Source organism: Pelobates fuscus, chromosome 3 (assembly GCF_036172605.1).
Source record: "Pelobates fuscus isolate aPelFus1 chromosome 3, aPelFus1.pri, whole genome shotgun sequence".
Lineage (NCBI taxonomy): Eukaryota > Metazoa > Chordata > Amphibia > Anura > Pelobatidae > Pelobates > Pelobates fuscus.
This window is the reverse complement of record NC_086319.1, coordinates 70,375,784-70,394,993: the sequence shown is the minus strand read 5'-3', so window position 1 is coordinate 70,394,993 and position 19,210 is coordinate 70,375,784. Positions and strand designations below refer to the sequence as shown.

The 19,210-nt window shown below is 38.1% G+C and overlaps 1 protein-coding gene across 1 annotated transcript in view; it reads left to right on the top strand.

Annotated features, from left to right (window-relative positions):
* Positions 1-19,210, top strand: part of CFAP54 (cilia and flagella associated protein 54) — a 311,984-nt gene that overhangs the window by 97,748 nt on the left and 195,026 nt on the right. The window contains exons 21-26 of the mRNA XM_063446144.1: positions 1,573-1,752; positions 3,045-3,137; positions 4,857-5,042; positions 6,117-6,256; positions 8,765-8,912; positions 12,096-12,251. Coding sequence (XP_063302214.1) covers positions 1,573-1,752; positions 3,045-3,137; positions 4,857-5,042; positions 6,117-6,256; positions 8,765-8,912; positions 12,096-12,251 — 903 coding nt within the window. The remainder of the gene's footprint in view (positions 1-1,572; positions 1,753-3,044; positions 3,138-4,856; positions 5,043-6,116; positions 6,257-8,764; positions 8,913-12,095; positions 12,252-19,210) is intronic.

Sequence of the window (19,210 nt, the reverse complement as noted above, 5' to 3'; positions counted from 1 at the left end):
CATAAACAGAAAAAAAGTGATTTAACTCCTAAATGGCAGTGCATTGAGCAGTGAAACCTGAGAAGCATGATCTATACACCAAAACTGCTTCATTAAGCTAAAGTTGTTTAGGTGACTATAGTGCTCCTTTAATATCCAGTAAAATTTTAGATTTGTGTTAGCATATTGGTCAGCAAAGTGCATAGATGAAGCTGTATATACTGCAACCATGTAGCTTTTAAAGAGGCACAATAAGCCCATCATAGTAGTTATGGTGCCAAGAGTTCAAACGACACTAACCTGGGAGCCCCCAAGCACTTGCGGTTGTTCTCCTCTTCACAGATATCGCTAAAGCCTCTGCTTGATACAACAGAGTTAATATTTGGAGTTAATGTCTGCTACTACAGAAGTAGCGATATCTGTGATAAGGGGCTCGATTGCAGGTGCCCGCTGGACACAGGTGTCAAGCTATTTGAAAAATGGTTAACCTTTTAATGGTGGGATCTCACCAAGGGATGCCGGTTACCATAATCACTACAGCAGGCTGTCTTGATTATAATGCTTTTAGTGCTCATTTGAATAAAGCTAACACTTAAAGCGGCTCTGTAACCCCCTCCCCCCAAAACATTAACATTTCGTAAAGATAACATTTTTACGACGTGCTCATAAAGACTGTGTTGGAGACAATGTTGGAATTTCACTGAGATTCCAACGTAGTCAAGATGTCATAAGGCAAAACAGGGATTACTTTGTTCGATGTATTTTCCTACGCTTCTGAAAGCATAACAAAACGCGCTGACGGCTCCCGGCAGATGTAGCACAAGGATCTGCAGAAGATCCCATGGAAGAAGATATCGGCCGCTACGAGGGACTGCTTCAGGTAAGTAAAACTCACATTTCCCTGCGGCCACCGCACTGCAAAGTCACCATTAGTATTTTCAAAATATGCAGGGACACCAGAAGGTGACAGACATTTAAAAAAAAAAAAACAGTTCTCTTTTTTTAAACATTCCAGCATACCAAATAGTTTGGGCAATATTTCTATTTTTCACTTGCTATATGAATTATTTCCATTTGCAATGGACATATGGAAAAGACACATTTTATATCACATAGGCTATTCCTAACAGAACATGCAATCAAATATTTTTTTTTTGTACTCTTACCTGTAAACCAAAAGATTTTTGATTTATGAATCACTTTGTCATTGTAGTCTGTGCTGTGACAATTTTTTTGCTATCTATTTATGACTTAACCTTTAAACAATATATGAATAATTATAATAATAAAACCGTATATATGGCTAAAATGAATGTAATCAAGGAGTTGGTCAGTAGAATGAGCAATATAGTGCAGTTTTGCTCTGGTTACATTGTAACATTTAGTACTTTAAGGAAATTAATCTTATGGCTGTTTATAACATGTTTTAGTTCTACTTCAGAGCAAACTAATCTTCTCTTCGAGATTAATGGTCCTTAATAAAACTGGAGGCACATTTCGTTTTTCTTTAATAGCAAACTTAAAACTACAAATGCTTAAGGTACAAATAAACTCTATCGCCTACATTTTCATTTGCTTATAATTTCATTGCAGGATTCAGAGAAACTGATTGAAAAAGCAGAAGCCGAAGAAAGCGCAGTTTACTTACCTGGCATCAAGCCATCAGAAACTTTAAAAAATGGCAATAAAAATATACCACCCGCTCCCATTTTGATTTGCAGAACAGAAAATTCAATGGTGTTTAAACCGGCTCGATTTAAATCAGATGTTAAGGTAATACATGCAAAATAATGACACCTGGAAAAATAAGCATTTTTATATGTACACCCTCTCCCATATTGTTCCTCCCAGTAGCTTCCGTGATGAGTATGTAGATTTGTGATCAGGTTAGCCGCTTACCTCTTTAGTCTGTTATGTGTCCTAACCCTCAGGGACCCAAATTACTCAATAACCAGTTCACGTGTTAGAACAGTGGTTCCCAAACCAGTCCCGGATCTAGGGATTACCCAGTTGTGTCTCAGCTGCGTATTTTTTCTTGTTTTGTTTTTTTCGAAAAACACCTTAGACACAACTGGGAATTCCCTAAATCGTGGACTGGTAGGGGAACCTGGAGGACTGGTTTGGGAACCACTGTGTTAGAAGAACAGATTGTTATGGTTGATATAGGCAACCCCCTCAAATACTTCTTTTGGGTGAAGGAAATCACTCTATTTTTAAATTTTCAAAAGGTTCTCTTTGAGTTTTTGCCCTTTGCTTGTGACCCTTTTAAACCCATAGGTCCACTATAGGCAGTTGGGAGAGAGTGATGTTAGGGCAAGCCTAGAACCTGGTAGGCATCATGCCATATGGGGGTACAGACAATATTCAGGAATATGCAAGAGGACTTGATAGAAAGGTAGACTTGGACACAACAGGATGGCAAAGGAAATCCAAGCACTGCTAGTAGCAAGTTAGTATGAAGACCATGCAAGAGAGCTGGGCTGCTGGAATAGTTCTAGATAATTTGTTTGCTAACATATGTGTGTAAATATGTGCATGTCTCCTGTGCAGGAAAAAATAGCATGCATCCAACACAGTAGTACAATAAGTTAGACAGGGCATCACCCTAAATAGATGGTCTAATCTACCCCTTAAAGTAGATTCACAGTTGTTTTAAGATGTTTTAAAAATGGTTACTGAAAAATGAGCAGTGGCCTTGATTTTAACAGAGGCAAGACACAGCATCAAGACTATACAGGCAAAAATAGCTGAATATGCTATAATAAATATCCTTAGATATAATAAACTTGATCACCAACACTTTCACAAATAAGCATGTTTAAAATTGCAGCAGTGCATCACATTTATGGGTAAGTTAAAGGCTTGTCACCTTTATAAGTATTTGCGTCCTGTTCACCACCAAACGTGCTGTTTAGAGCGCACAAACCTCTGCTAAATAAAAAGCAGAAAAATTATGTTATAGTATGAACAGATGACACATTTTATTGTTGTAATCCATCTTATGCAATTATAAAACAATTCAGATGGTAAGCATCATAAATAATTAATTTGTGTATTCATTGCAGGTGTCTTGGTTCTGTCTATACGGTCGATGTGTAACAGGTCCTAATTTGAAAGTAAGATTGAACGACTATCAACTTGCTGGAACCGGTGAGCAGGTAAAGTCTAATAGCTGTGTTGCTAGCGGGTAAAATATTGCTTACGTTCGTACACAGGTAGAATATTAAAACGATATAGCTGTATAACTGTTATTGGACTTTAATCTTGATACTTGATATTATCATTTAATGCATAAAGAAAAGCTTTCATTTGGGTGCGTATCTAAAGGTGCTACGCATTCACATGATTTTTTTTACTTTTGGGATTTTCGATCGTTTTATTCCAGTTTGTTGGTGGAAACTCTTATTATGTGCACTCCGCATTCTGACATAGAACCCTCCCCGCAGAAGATGTTAAAGTGTCAGGAGTTCTTTCCCGTAAAGAACACAGATGGCATTACAATCATGGTCGGTGACCAGAAAATTCATAGAGCCGGCCAAGCTGATGAAAGTTGAGAATATGCTGTAAAAAGGAGATTTCCCAAGAAATTAGTAGTAACAATTGTCATATTCAGTAGTTTGCTCATAGTCTTGTGACAGTTTACTTTTAAATAAACTAAACTTTAATTAAAATGAACCTGTCAATTGCACAACCTCTATGTGAGCCAGAAGGCAGACCAGATCTCCAATGAAGTAATCATTTTCTCTGATAAGCAAGGATCAGGGAAAGTGGTGCTTTATTTAGCTTTGTTATGCAATGCAATAGGAAATCAAACTTTTAGTGAAGGGATTAGCATAATTATAATTAGCATTTATATAGCGCCAACATATTCCGCAGCGCTTTTCAATGATAGAAAGGGGCTATTTAGAGATAAAGAAGGCCATGCTCAACAATCTGAAAATCTAGTAGGATTTGAGGTAGGCAGATGTTCACGTAGACTTGTGATGAGGTTAGATGCTTAGCGCTTTAGTCTCTTATGTGTCCTAAGCCTCAGGTACACAAATGACTCATTAACCAGTTCATCTGTTAGAACCGTGGTTCCCAAACCAGTTCTCTATGCACTCCTACAAGTCCTGGATTTAAGGATTACCTAGTTGTCTCAAATTGTTCTTTTCTAAAAACACCTTAGACACAACTGGGCAATCTCTAAATCCTGGACTGATAGGGGTGCCTTAATGACTTGTTTGGGCACCACTGTGTTAGAAGGACACTTACTGGTAAGGTGGTCAGACGGGATTGAAACCTGTGTCTTTCAATTCTAAGGCAGTGACATCACGCACTGATATAATGTAAATACATTGAGAGCAGTGGGCATTTCAAAAGTTAGTTACCAACATCCCTACAGTATGTTGACTTAGAAGACCAAGATGCTTGTTAAAGTAACAGGTGGAAAGGTAAACTTTAAAAAGTTATATATTTGGGGGTGGGGCTGGTGGGAGGGCGGAGTAGCACAACTAAACAGTTAATACAGAAAATCCCCCCAATCCCCCCCCAAAAAAACAACAAAAACAGGACAGCTTAAACCCTTATTGCTACCATACATATATGCCACAGTGCTTAATGCCTGTGGCATCTTTATTTTTCATTTCACCTTAAAGAAATATGAGAAATATATGATAAATTTTCCCTCTGCCACAATCTGGCAAAAATCATTTGCAAATGTGTTAGAAAACTCACCTTTGTATAAAACAACATATAATTATTTCAATTTTTATCTCATTTATGAATAGTTCTGAATTGTCCTGTGCCCTCTAACTTGCTATGTTTGTAACCTATGACACTTTCATATCATTTTGACACGAGCGATTCGTAATGAAATGTGTGCTTTATTCTGTCAGATACCAGCAAACAGCAGTAATGTATTGGAAGTCACGGGTCTCCAAGCGAATGAGAGATACATATTTGCAGTTGCAGCCTTTTCCTCAGATGGAGTTCTCATCGGAGATTCAATTGGAGAAACAAGCAAGCCAATTGTTGCTTTTCCTCCCCTTCCAGTGCCTGCTACATGGGCTCATCTAGCGCAGGTACAGTGCAGTGTGTCTGATTGTTTACAGTGTCTTTCCTATTCCAAACTGAACTTAGCAACTGTGTGGCGTTGACATGCTTAAGGTGAATGTAGGGTCTGCTTACTGAAGTGGAGCGTACGTTATCTGACAGGGGAGGGGCAACTGCAAATAAATAGCCAGTTTGAGACCAAGTCAGCAAACTTCTTTCCATTTCTTCATTTTATAATTTTTTTTATACTAATACTGCAAGAACTACAATACAATAATAATAAAATAACATATATATATATATATATATTAGTTTTATGCTGTGAGGCAGCAGCCTAGAATCCTCTCTATACTAGCAGCCCAGGGAGCCCCTGTTCCCCTTACCAGCCCTCCCGTGCTATTTACTGAAATGTATTGTGTAATATCACTTACCACACTGTAACATACACTCATTAAAGTCCAATGTCTAATGTACACTCACTAACGGCCAGTGTGTACCCTAACAGTATCTAACATTCACTAAGTAAAGGGCAATGGCCAGAATTCCCTATATTTTTGTTGTCATTGTAAACCTTGAGATATCATTCAGTAAAGTTCAAGTTGTGTGATAAACAGCCACAACACTAGTTAGTCTTTGAACCAATAACATGTTTTGACCTTAGCTTTGTTGCTATGTTAAAGACTTGATAATGGCTCCGAGAAACGTCTCCACTTCCTTGTTTCAAATAGAAGGACTGCCTTTTAGAAGAAAGCTCATGTGTTCCTGGATATTTCTTTTCTTCTGTTTGATGTCTTCAGGGTTTGGCCCTCCCTTCCTGGAGCACCCTGCAAGAAATATTCCCCCTTTTTGTAGTGTGTGCGTTGTACTCTTTTTTTTTTTTTTTTTTGCAAACATCTGTACTTGGATACATTACTGGCAGGCAGTATGGTGATTTGTGAATTTTGGATTGTGTTCACATAAAATTCCAAAAAAGAAAACGATCTAATATACCAGTGCTGCGTTGTGATCAGGCTCAATGTCCATGTTGGCTCATGATGCAAAGTTATGCCGTTACTACAATTAAAGTGTAGTTTGTCTTCACGTCCTTATTTATTATATTGCAGAGTGCATATCAAGTTGGTAATTATCACGTTGCCAAGAAAGCTTGCTCGCTGCTGTGGAATTACTTTGTTTTGCCGCCTGTACACTGTCCATCATCTGATATTGTGGCTTCAAATCATGAAGATTATGTTGTTCAAAAAAGGTATGTCTATAGATATGCGTGTCAGCCTTATACATATTCTACAATTTTCTCTTTAAAGTCAAATTACCCCCAAAAAAACCATTAACGGAAAAAAAAGTGAAGTCGCTGGTAAGATTCTTCTTTTAGGTCTAGTTATCTCTTTATCTTCATGAGCTCGCATTTTTGAAACGTATGCACATAAGCCAAACGCCTGTCTCTCAGCAATAACTAATAATGGATAATACTTTCACTGGTGCTACAGTGGCTTTGCAAATATCATGAGCAAAGATGGACGAGTGCAATCGTAGGACTTAATGTTAATTTGCTGTTTTATTTTCCGATGATAAGCAACTTGGACATTTCTTAGGCTCTATAAAACCAAAATGACCAAATCAGGGGTTATAGAGCGGGAGATCCTACTCAGGACTCCCCATTAGCTGTTGTTGCTTAAAAACGTATAGATGCTATGCAGTTATTACATAAAAAGCCCATAAATGGCTGAATACACTAAACATTTCTTATATATATATTTTTTTCTTTATTTTTGGTGTGCATGAATACATGGATATTGCTCATATACGGTGAGGAAGGCAGTGTAAAAAATTATATCCAGCATGTAATACAATGGTCTGCACATTTTTTTTTTTTTTTTTTTAGTAAAGTAAGATAGGAGTAGCACTATGCAATGAGGGTACTAAGGAAAAACAAAACAATGGAATATAACAATTGCATTAAATGCCTAGTTCGTAATAAGTAATTGGTTAGACAAGCTAGACTAGGTGATCTGTTCAGCATTATAAAGTTACCACCCCCTAGGCCCCTCTATATGGATGGGGGAAAGGCATAATAGATAAGTAGGAAGGCATGATAGCACAAAAAGCAGCAAGTTGCCAACAATTAAAGGAGTAGCTTGTACATCAGCAGTTCTCCGCAGGGTAGGCTTGCATGGCCCAGAAAGAGCCTCATCGAAGACCCCTGATCACACTTCAGCTGATGCCTGTTCTGGGCAGGATACAGTCCCGCAGTATGATGCTGTGGAGACATCTGTGTGCTTCAATCACTTGTTACAAATTGGTATAATGAGCGGTCAGTCCATGTGGCATGCGCAGTGCTTCCCACTTCTCTGCAGCTCTCACATTGAACACTGATCGTGGTTTGCTTTTGACCCGCTTCTGTGTTGTGCCATCTGATGTTCCTACTCCGTTTGGTCCAGTACGGGTGATCTCCTTAAGTAGTTGCAGAGGTTACTATGCAATGATGAAATAGCCAGTACAAGGACCTGTTCGTTTTCTAGCTGTATCACAGATATAACAATTTTTGCACTTTTTCAATTATTGGATTTATTCTTAGTCAAGATAACCACTACAGCTCCTGGTGCGGTCCCATGGTGAATAGTCAAACTGTTTTTGAATGGTTTGACCCCTTTTGGCTTAACCAGGTTTCTCAGGTCTAGCCTCCAGTGCTGAAATATTTAAAAACCGAAGTCCCCCTTCTACAATAGTTATATCAGTTTTGTTCCTATCTGGATGAAAGTCAACTAAAATCATCAGCGGAATTCATTTCGCTAATGCAGAGGTATGAACTCACATATTAGTGATATCATAAATGAAGGCAGGAACAGAGGTGTCTGAAGGACACAGGTAAGTGAGAACGTTTTGAAGACTTACAGTGTGATAGCGATAAGGGATGGCCTTTTCCCACTATAACCACTACAGCTATGGTGTAAAGGAGAACTATTTTCTAAAATAATAGATTGTGAGTGTTATAACACTTGTATGGATTATTTTCTATTATATACTTATGAGTAAACATCTACTTTCTATGCATCTCCTTGATAGCACTTGCTTCGTGGGAATGGCCACCTTTAAGTACTATTTGGTTGAAGCATTGTTTATCTACCCAAAGGTCATAGAAACATAGAATGTGACGGCAGATAAGAACCATTCGGCCCATCTAGTCTGCCCAATATTTCAAAATACTTTTAATTAGTCCCTGGCCTTATCTTAAGTCTGGGATAGCCTTATGCCTATCCCACGCATGCTTAAACTAATGCAGGTTATTAAGAACAAGCAAGCGCTTAGCAACTCAAAAATTTGATTCAAGCCACTTTCTGACATTTGAAGTGCACATCAAAATTCAATATATATATATTTATTTATACATATATATATACCGAATAGCAATAGACATTCTGTGTATATTTATTTATTTTGTAAAGTTTAAACTAAAATACATTTCCAGTGTTCTGCTTGATTGAAACAGAAAAAAACACTCTCATATTTTCTTTGAGCATTTTACTTTCTCACAATAGCAAGATTTCTTGCTGGTAAAGAATTACATCACCCAGACAAGCATGATAACTTAAATTCTTATTTAGCCTCCTCCCAGGAGGTGCTATATAAAACCTGTTTATAATAAGGCATTAATGGATGTTTATGCTTTCTCTACGTTTGCAGACATTGGTAAATAGTGTGGATGTGCTCTGTATTATTGATTAACATCTGCCTTATTGCTTTCCTTTTTCCCCAGACTGTGCCTTGATGCCATATCAAAATCTTCCCCCATACTGCTGCAGCTTTTCCTCAGAAGTATTTTTATATCTTGCGATATAAACATAAAGGAAGGATCTTTGTTTTGTGACTCGGTCTGTGACAATGGGGTTCTTCGGAAGTGGCAAGTATGTAATGTCTGAAAACACTTTTAGTATGTTTCAGTTTTATTCTTTTTATATTATATCGACAGAGACATAGCGATTCATGTTTAGTCTCATTTAAAACTGTGTATGGCTGCAGTTAAAGGGACACTATAGTCACCCAGACCACTTCAGCTCAATGAAGTGGTCTGGGTGCCAGGTCCCTCAGGTTTTAACCCTTCAGATGTAAACATAGCAGTTTCAGCGAAACTGCTATGTTTCCATAGCAGGGTTAATCCAGCCTCCAGTGGCTGTCTTCCTGACAGCTGCTAGAAGCGCATATGCGACGCTGGATGCGAAATTCGCATTCAGCGTGCAGAACGTCCTTAGGAAAGCATTGAGAAATGCTTTCCTATGGACTGTTTGAATGCGCGCGCGTTCCACTCCACTCGGGCGGTGGAGGAGAGGTCACCAGCACCAAGGGAGCCCGGTGCTGGATTAAGGTAAGTGGCTGAAGGGGTTTTAGCCCCTTCAGTGCCAAGGGAGGGGGACCCTGAGGGTGGGAGCACCCTTAGGTCACTATAGTGTCAGGAAAACGGGTTTGTTTTCCTGACACTAGAGTGATCCTTTAACAGTTTGTCTTTCCATTTATGTCCATATATGGTTTCTTTGAATTTGTGTGTTTGTGAATGCAGTTCAAATTGTCGCACTATATAGGATTAAAAAGAGGAATTGGGGGCACACCCGGAGCATGTATTTCTCAGTATTGGTGCTCTTGTAGAGATCAAAATGTATACAAAATACAGATTAAGGAACAGTGCACATACAAAAATACAGTATCAATATAAATCGCCATGTTTATGTGGGGAAAATTAATCTACTTAGAATGACTATAGGCACTTGGTAGCATCTTGGATCCAAATAGGTCGGAGAATGCTTTTAAGTGTTAAATTCTACATTTTCTAAATTATTTCTTTAAATCTTTAATATATGATGAATTCGGTTTGCTTATATGATTCTCCTCTTTGGAACATTGCCTGGGTGCAAGGATGACTCTATTTATTTATAAATTGCTTTATTATTGCCAATAAGAATGTATGGGGAAAATCTTGCACTGAAAAAAAACGACCAATCACAGACCAGAGGAAATCCTCCCTGCCCCCGAAATTAAATATTTGTCTCAATCTGTCTCCTGCCCTATTTTCAAATATGCTGAATACATGGTATTCTCTTCATTTTAAATTAAAATATGAATTAACCCATTAATTCTGTTTGCATTTCCCACCTATAGGCACTCAGATGTTTAGATCTATGAAAACCTCCCCCCCCCCAGTTACCACATTTCATGGTACCGGTAATTTAGGAGGAAATTTGGCTTTTAGCCAAGATGTAGAAAGCATGATAAGTGCTACTTTGCTCCTTTTAGGAAAATGCTGCATTTCGATAACTGCTACTTTAAGGAAAATGTTACACTTTATACGAGCTGAAACGAAAATGATTACCCATAAATCACCTTACAGCATGTATCCTGCGTTTTTCCACTGTACCATGCTTGTTGCTGCAATAGATTTGAATTATTTCATAAAAACACTGAGATGTTGCATCTTCCCATAATTCCATCCGAGAATTAAAAGTTCATAGATTGTTGTAAATAAATCACACACTGTCTCCTTTGTTTTGGACATAATGTTCTTAGCTTCTCAATGAAAGGTCTTTAACGGCGCCCTATTTTTTTTATCAGAAAGCAATGGTAATAACACCTGGAGTTGTGCTAAAAAGCTTTTACGGCATTTACAGCAAGCCCATTGCATTTAAAAGCAGGATATATAGCAATGTACACTTGACTTTGCCAAATATGGCTTCTTTATTTCAGACATAAATAATAGCACATATCACCTTCTTCAATCAAGTGGTGCCTCTGTAACAGGCATTGCAGCTTGTAAGAATGAAAAGGGTTATTGTAAAGAAATATGGAATATTCTATACTCCCAGCTTGTGTCTACCCTTACAAATATAACCAGCATTAAGAGCTGTGTATCTCACCTTCCTTACTTCCCTGCGTTGGGGAGATGTATCCAATCGGGCATTTTAGAAGTTCAACTAAAGATTTTTACCAGTTGAACTGCTTGTCTGTCTTTAATTTCTCTCATGTAGTAACACTCCACTGTCCAAATACAAAATACATTTTAAAAAATAACTGTTTAGTACATATACCCCAAATGAAAACTTTGATGCATTTAATTATGTTTTTTTTCATTGGAGTTACATATAATAACAGCTTCTAAAAGCTGCAGTTCTCTTGCCTGCTGCCATTGCAAACCCTCCTCTTCTACCCCCCCCCCCCCCCCCCTCCGACTTTCTGAGGCTGTCCAATCACAGACTTCACAATGCAGCTCAATGAGAAGTTTTTGCAAGGTAGGTCCTTTGAGTAGTTGCTGCCTTTTGAGTTCAGTGCAACCAAGCTAACCAAACCAGGAAGTAACAGGACCTGTCTCCTGCTTGACAAGCCAAAAGGGTGTAACTAGGTACATTTATAAAAGTGTCAATTTCTATTGAAATCAACACTATTTGCAAAATGAAACAAATAGCACACACTCTTCACACACAAAGCTTCTCAGCAAGCCAGGGCTTAGGGTTTTGGAGTGTCCCTTTAAATTTCCCCTTATGTTGTTGTTAGCACTATGCTTATATTCCACAGTATAACATCTATATTTCATATACAGATTATTGTGTCCTAAATGCGTTTTGTTGCATTAAGATGCATATATCACTAGCCCAGTCCTCTGGAGTCCCTACTCATTTGGTTTACCAATCCCGGAATATAATCCCTTACAAATACCATTTCTTGATAAGCCATAGATAACCCATATAGCTCTGTGCTGTGACATAAGGGATTTAGTCAACGTGTTCAAAAGTGTGAACTTGGAAAATATGACTGTTTCGAGATATGAATGGAGTCGGACCAATGAGAATACCGCGGTAATTTTCTCTATAGACACAGGAGATTTATTACAGAAATAATTCACATGTAGACAACAGGCAATTTGTAGAATCAAGGCACACGTAATCCACAAAGGGAAATGTATTTGTTTCAAATTGATTTGTAAAAGCTCTGGAGATTATAAAAAAAAGTATTTACATTTAGATTGCTGTAACATTTTGCTCATTTTTATTTTTGTTTTTTTTTTAATACCTACTGCTGAGTAAAATTGTCTGTTATCTTTCTAGATGTGTCGAATAGCCGAATGTGAGAGATTGTTAGTGGCTCTTGACGTTAGTAGCTGGCACAATGATACCAGCTTTGCCCTTCAAGCTATTGTTCAATGCTACGGCCTGATTGCTCCATTAATCTATCACAGGATCTCTACTGTTCCAGTAGTTCAGGTAAGCAGAAATGGAACAATGTACATTCATTACACATGCACTCTACATTTATTTAGAAAATGATCAGGACATCAAACTTCTTAAACAATCTTGGTATTTTAACCAGTCCTCCAAGATTATTCATTTATCATTTACCTTAAAGAGAACTGTCATGTTTCTGTTTCTGATGTTTTACTATATAACACTGTAAAAACCTTTATTGTATATTTTGTTGTCATCGAATGCACTGTAGTGCATATAAAATAATTTTACCTCTGCTGAATGAACCTGTTTATCTGCTCTGCCATTTTTAATATTTGATAAACAGATGTCTTCCTGCTCTTTATTGTAACAGAACTTGTCCATGGGGGGCACTCGAGGCTCATAACCACTTCATCCTATTGAAGTAGTTTTGGTGCCTGGGTACCATCTCTACAGCCTTCATTTAACTAATTTCTCAAAGTAACAAAATAGGAATCAGCTCTTGCAAGTCCCCCTATATTAGCAGTGACATACCAACTCATTGGTATGAGATATGATGAGTGTAATTCCGGCTCTCTGACTGATTGGGCTTGTAGTGGAAGCCAAAGCTTTGCTTTAATGCGACATTTTGTCAGTTTTAGAAAAGACTGCAGTGAAGTTACCGTGGCATCAATAAGCTGATGTGATTATGGTACCTATAGTGTCACTTTTAAAAGTGGCTCTCAGCCATTATGGCTTACTTTATGATGCAAGTTGACTATTTGTGTGTAGTGCCTCCATTGTTTTGTCAAATCATTGACTTGTAAAATAAAAAATACAAAAAGCTAAGCCCAACCCTTTAATTGCTAAAGCATAATTTGCACCTGGTTTCCCCTTCTGTTCTCACTTGCATTCCTTCCATCTTCTATCCCCTACTTGTGTTTCTTACCCAATCTTGTCAGCCTCTTCATTTGTCCCCCTCTATTTGTACCTCACTCACACACGCCTCTCCTTTCGACTGTGTGAGCTCAATCACCAATTATTACTGATATTTGTACATATATATATATATATATATATATATATATATATATATATATATATATATGGCTACAGTACGGGACAGTGAAGACCAGGAGAAGAGTACTATGTGTCACCCTGGGCCAGACTACTTCCTCCTATTAGCATGCTAATGTGTACAAGTACTGGGACAGTTGAGGGGAAACACATGCGTCTTCCTGAGTTGCCAGTGAATGAGTGAGAGGGCTTATTACTCTAGTGATTTTTGTAAAACACCACGCTTATAAGGCACAGGGTGAAATGACCCAGTGATTGGACATCAATGCCCCACAAACTATGCCAGGAACATGGATTGCAATGATACTCTGAGTGTCCGTTTAGTTACCTGAATTATTATACATCATTAAATGACATAAAGAAGAATTACAATTAAAAAACAAGCTTCCAGACAATAAGAGTATATAGTATACATTAAGTAATAAACAATGTTTATGCAACCAAAAATAAACCGGAATTTGGATTTCTAATATACTAGTAAAATGTAATAAAGTTCTTTACAATGATTGCAATTAATGCTTCTCTGAAACTAAATGTTTTTATCTAATGCAATTTATATGATAAAGTAAGGTTTTATCTACAGAATTAAAATACTAGCTTAAATGTATGGAATACTTATATCCTAACCAAATAATAACTATAAATCTTATCTAAAATACAGTTTCTGAATACAAAATCTTTTGGTTTTCCTTTCCTTATGCCCCCTATAACTTAATTATCATACTTCCTCCCTTGCTACTTGCCATTGTAATTAGTATCTAATCCTCCCTTGTGCCACATGTCAATACCTAGGCACAGCCATTTTGTTCTCCTCTGCCCATGATGTCTTCAGTTTGCCCTTATGTGGATTTTATTTTGCTGATGTATTGTGGGTAAATTTGATTGGTAACTAAAGCAAAACTGTGTATTAAGCTCTGACCATTGTCTACTTTTGTCAACGTGACTGTTATATATAAGGGAACGTAGTAATTACTTTTCCTTCTGTCTTCAATGAGAACTTGAGTGCCCAGGAGAAAAATTAAGAGTTCCAGACACAGGAAACTATTAGATGCAATTAGATTTTGGTCACAGAGCTGATTTAATTAAGTGCTTTTGGTGGATAGATCATGTCCCTACAACCTCATGTTCAGAGCCAGATTACCCATAAGGTAGCATAGGCAGCTTCCTACGACCCATTGGTCCCCTATAGGAGCCTGCAGCTCTTGCTCTGTGAGAGTGCCAGGGGCAGAGTGATCACCCAGCCACTCCGGTGATGGACAGAATTTATGGGCCGGTTGAAGAGATCAGTAGATCTCCCCAGTCGGACCAGCATATTTCTGTCTCATTAGAGATATCTTTGCCAGAAGCTCAAGGAAGCAGGCTGTTAGGACCCGCTTAGGGGGGTCTGCCTTGACGTTGGCAGGCGGGCATTCCCTCCAATGGCCATTGTAGCAACTAAATGACCTCCATTTGTCTAAATATACATAGGGATTAAGGAGAAAGCGCAGGTAACGTTTTTTTCTTTTCTTTGGTTTTTACTATATATTGGGGCTGATGTGTGTTGTAGTCCTTGCTGCTTAAGCGCAGGACTTCTCTTTTTGTATTTGTATTTACTTTGTATCACACAGCCTGGTTACAATGCTGCTACCCATCCCATGTGTTCCCTATTAAGGGTTAATAAGTAAAGGGGTGTATATAAAAAATACCCCTTTCTGTCTCATTAGAGATATCTTTGCCAGAAGCTCAAGGAAGCAGGCTGAAGGGTCAGTGTTAGGACCCGCTTAGGAGGGTCTGCCTTGACGTTGGCAGGCGGGCATTCCCTCCAATGGCCATTGGAGCAACTAAATGACCTCCATTTGTCTAAATATACATAGGGATTAAGGAGAAAGCGCAGGTAACGTTTTTCTTTTCTTTGGTTTTTACTATATATTGGGGCTGATGTGTGTTGTAGTCCTTGCTGCTTAAGCGCAGGACTTCTCTTTTTGTATTTGTATTTACTTTGTATCACACAGCCTGGTTACAATGCTGCTACCCATCCCATGTGTTCCCTATTAAGGGTTAATAAGTATAGGGGTGTATATAAAAAATACCCCTTTCTGTCTCATTAGAGATATCTTTGCCAGAAGCTCAAGGAAGCAGGCTGAAGGGTCAGTGTTAGGACCCGCTTAGGAGGGTCTGCCTTGACGTTGGCAGGCGGGCATTCCCTCCAATGGCCATTGGAGCAACTAAATGACCTCCATTTGTCTAAATATACATAGGGATTAACCCCTTAAGGACACATGACATGTCTGACACGTCATGATTCCATTTTATTCCAGAAGTTTGGTCCTTAAGGGGTTAAGGAGAAAGCGCAGGTAACGTTTTTCTTTTCTTTGGTTTTTACTATATATTGGGGCTGATGTGTGTTGTAGTCCTTGCTGCTTAAGCGCAGGACTTCTCTTTTTGTATTTGGACCAGCATATTTGTTTCTTTTAACCATACCATCCCTCGCATGAAAGACCCCTCAATGGTTACATGGCCAATGTTTTACATGCTGCAAGGTTAGTTCTTTGTATAGGACTGAGGCAGGGAAAGGATCTTACATCATGTCTGCTCCACATACCAAGCCCCTGAACTTCTATGTAGGCTGGTCTGAAGAGATTGTATTGAAGAACAGAAAAGAGGGGGAGACACAAGTCAGGGGGTCAGGGTAAATAAAGAGGTTGGAAGAGAGGGAGAAAAAATTGGGGGAATGATGTGTGGGGAGAAGTAGCTTGCGGGAGACAAGTGATTGGGGAGAAAAAGAGGTGGGATGGAGAAAGATGAAATCACATCTCAGAAAAAACAATGTCCTCCTTCACACACACACACACACACTGCTTAAAAATGCAACATTGCGTGCACACAGTAACATCCAGTAAAATACACTCCTGCATACACACACACACACACACATGCAAAGTACAAAAATGTATCTACAATAAAACAAGGGCCAAACATAGAGTAGTAAAGTCTTACACTTTGAGATAATGAAATTCAATGTTGAACTCACAAAAGTAAAATAAGGAAAGGCTCATCTGGTGTGTAGTTAAACGTCTGGTGATGGTGGTGTTCTGGTATTCTCAAATATACATGTGAAAGAAATGTGCAAAACTGTCTATAAATGTAGCAAACTGCTTTATTGGTTACGCTTAATTAATGCATGCAAATATTGTTTTAATTAAATAGAAAAGCAGACCTAGTGGGTCAGAGAGAATAGGGGCGCCCTATTCTCTCTGACCCACTAGGTCTGCTTTTCTATTTATACATTTCTGTAAGGGTTATCCCCTAATTTGGTCGCCCCTGGACACACAGTAAGTTGCTTCCCAGTTTAGGAATCCAACTTACTTTTTCTCTTTATTGTTTTAATTAAAAACAAAGTTTTTATAGATTTGTTTTATGCTTCCCCCCAAATGCCTACTATTTGCAGGAAGTGGAGGGCGGGCATGAAATCTTGTTTTTCCTTGGTGGTCATGTGATAGTAGGTCGCGGTCTGCAGCTTCTGTGGGTGCAGGCCGCTCAACCCTTGTCTTTGCTCTGACACTTTTCCGGCCAGATAGCCAGCACGGTTACCCACGGCAATGCTGTAACTCTCCAGGAAGTGTCAGAGTGCAAGAGAATGTTACCTGTTGTATCTGTGAGGTGCAGCCCAGACACTCCCTTCCACTCTGGAGGCACTCTGGGCTGGCTGTGGAGATCCTGTTATCTCCCCAACAGGCCCATGTGGATCCAGCAGACTCGTGTACCATTCAAAGGCACCATGTGTGCCATAGGTTGCCAGCCCATGGCCCAGACTATTTTATAATGACGCTAGTTGCTAACAGTGCATGAGACCTAAATCTTAGTATAGGGCTCTGAGGTTATTCACTGAACTATTTGTACTGAAACGAAAGCCAAGTAAAATAGCCAAGCTGTATCTGATAAGTGCAATATATTGTAAATAACAGCATGGGACATCCAATGCACTCATATATAGATACAATGATGTAATCCTTCCCTGCATTTTACACTCATACCATCATGGAAGCATCGACAAAACAGATCATAATAGCCTATTAATTTAGTAATGAAAAGCATTTATATAATAAACATTTATTCTGTGAAAGATCAGATTGAGATACATATGACTGTAGTTTAATTTGTTTTTAATATAATCTCTAATTTATTAGTAAATTAAAATGGCTATTTAAAGAATAAATTAATTATTTAATTTCTGATATAATGATCAAATATACGGTACATACATATCTATATTTTAGTTTGCAAGTTTAACAATTACCAAATACTTTCCTTGTGATTTATTATATATTAAAGTAAATATATAATCTATTAAAAAATTACCCGAATTTAATTCAGCTAAGTTAATCAATAATTATTATTGATCATGCTACTGAATGTCTTAAAGAGGAGATGTCCATTCCCATAATTTTTATTGGTATGTTTTCCTTTTCTAATAATTAAAGGAACACTATATGGTCAGGAACACAAATATGTATTCCTGACCCTATAGTGTTTAATCAACCATTTAGGTGGCTTGTACCCTCCTTAGAAGGGATTAAAACTCACCTTATTTAAAGTGCTGCGTGGGTTTTGCCGGCGCTGACCCTTCCCCTGATCCATCTCCTTGGTGACATCAGAATTTCCCACAGGGAAAGCAATAGATTGGCTGAAATTGGCAAGTAGGCAGGGGTTGGGGAGGGGGGTGGGCGGTGGGGGGGGGGCTATATGCCTCCTCATAGAGATGCATTAAAATAATACATCCCTATGTATTATAATTCAGCGTCTCCATGCTTAGTGCAAAGTAGGCAGCACTGTCCCAGGAAGCACCTTGAGTGGCCATTTGAGGAGTGGCAACTGGAGGTGTCTAAGGGGCAATGGAATTTTTTTCTCTGAAAAGGCAATGTTTGCATGTAAATGCCTGAAGGGAATGATGATACTCATTAAGATGGTGTAGTTGTTCTGGTGACTAAAGTCTTTTACAAGTATGTATTTGTGACATGTGAAAAACTAAATTAAATGTATAAATCCCCACCCTTTTATTCTGCTACTGCATTCCTGCATGTAAGTTCTTTGTCGGTTGTTGTTATAAGCTCTAACAGAATGGTCTAGGCACTCAGAGTTTGTATATTAAATATGAAGCAGATTTATAGGGAAAAACACAGCAATGTTTCGACCTCAACCAAGGTCTTTTCAAGCTTGATTATAAATTTACATATATAATAATACACAAAATACACTTAGAATGAAATTATATATATTAATGTATGTGTGTGTATGCATGTATATGTATTAATTCTACGTGCATGTTTATGTATTTTTAAATCATTTTATGATTTTATTAATTATATATTGAGGGACCTTCCTGACAACCCAGGCAGAAAGTCCAGATAATTTATGTTTGACTCTAACTTAACAAAAACCATTAAAATCTGTACATGGGGGGTACTGTTGTACTTGTGGAACATTGCTGTAAACAATTTTTGTGGGAAAAAATGTAAAACTGTCTCCAACTCCTGCCAAAGTTATTGTTTATATTCAAGTGGCTATTTAAAAAGACTGGCCATAACCCATTTTGAGTACCATAGGTTGGTCTACTTTTGCAAATGGTATGCCATTAAGGGGGGTCATTTTATTGGTTTTAAATGCCCCACAAACCAATATGGCATATTTTAACAAATATAAAATGAAAAGAGAGAAAGCCCTAAATTTGACATTGTAACTTTCCAAAACCCCATAAAATCTGTACATGGGGAAGGGGGGCATACTTTTGTACTCGTAAGAAATCGCTGAATACAAATAGGTATAATAGTATTGTGACATTCACAGTTAAAATGCAATGCAGAACTTGGAAAATAACAAAATTTCTTAATTTCTAAAATTTTGTGTTTCATATATCAATACTTGATGTGAAATGAAAGCCCTGTTTCTCCTGAACAAAATTATAT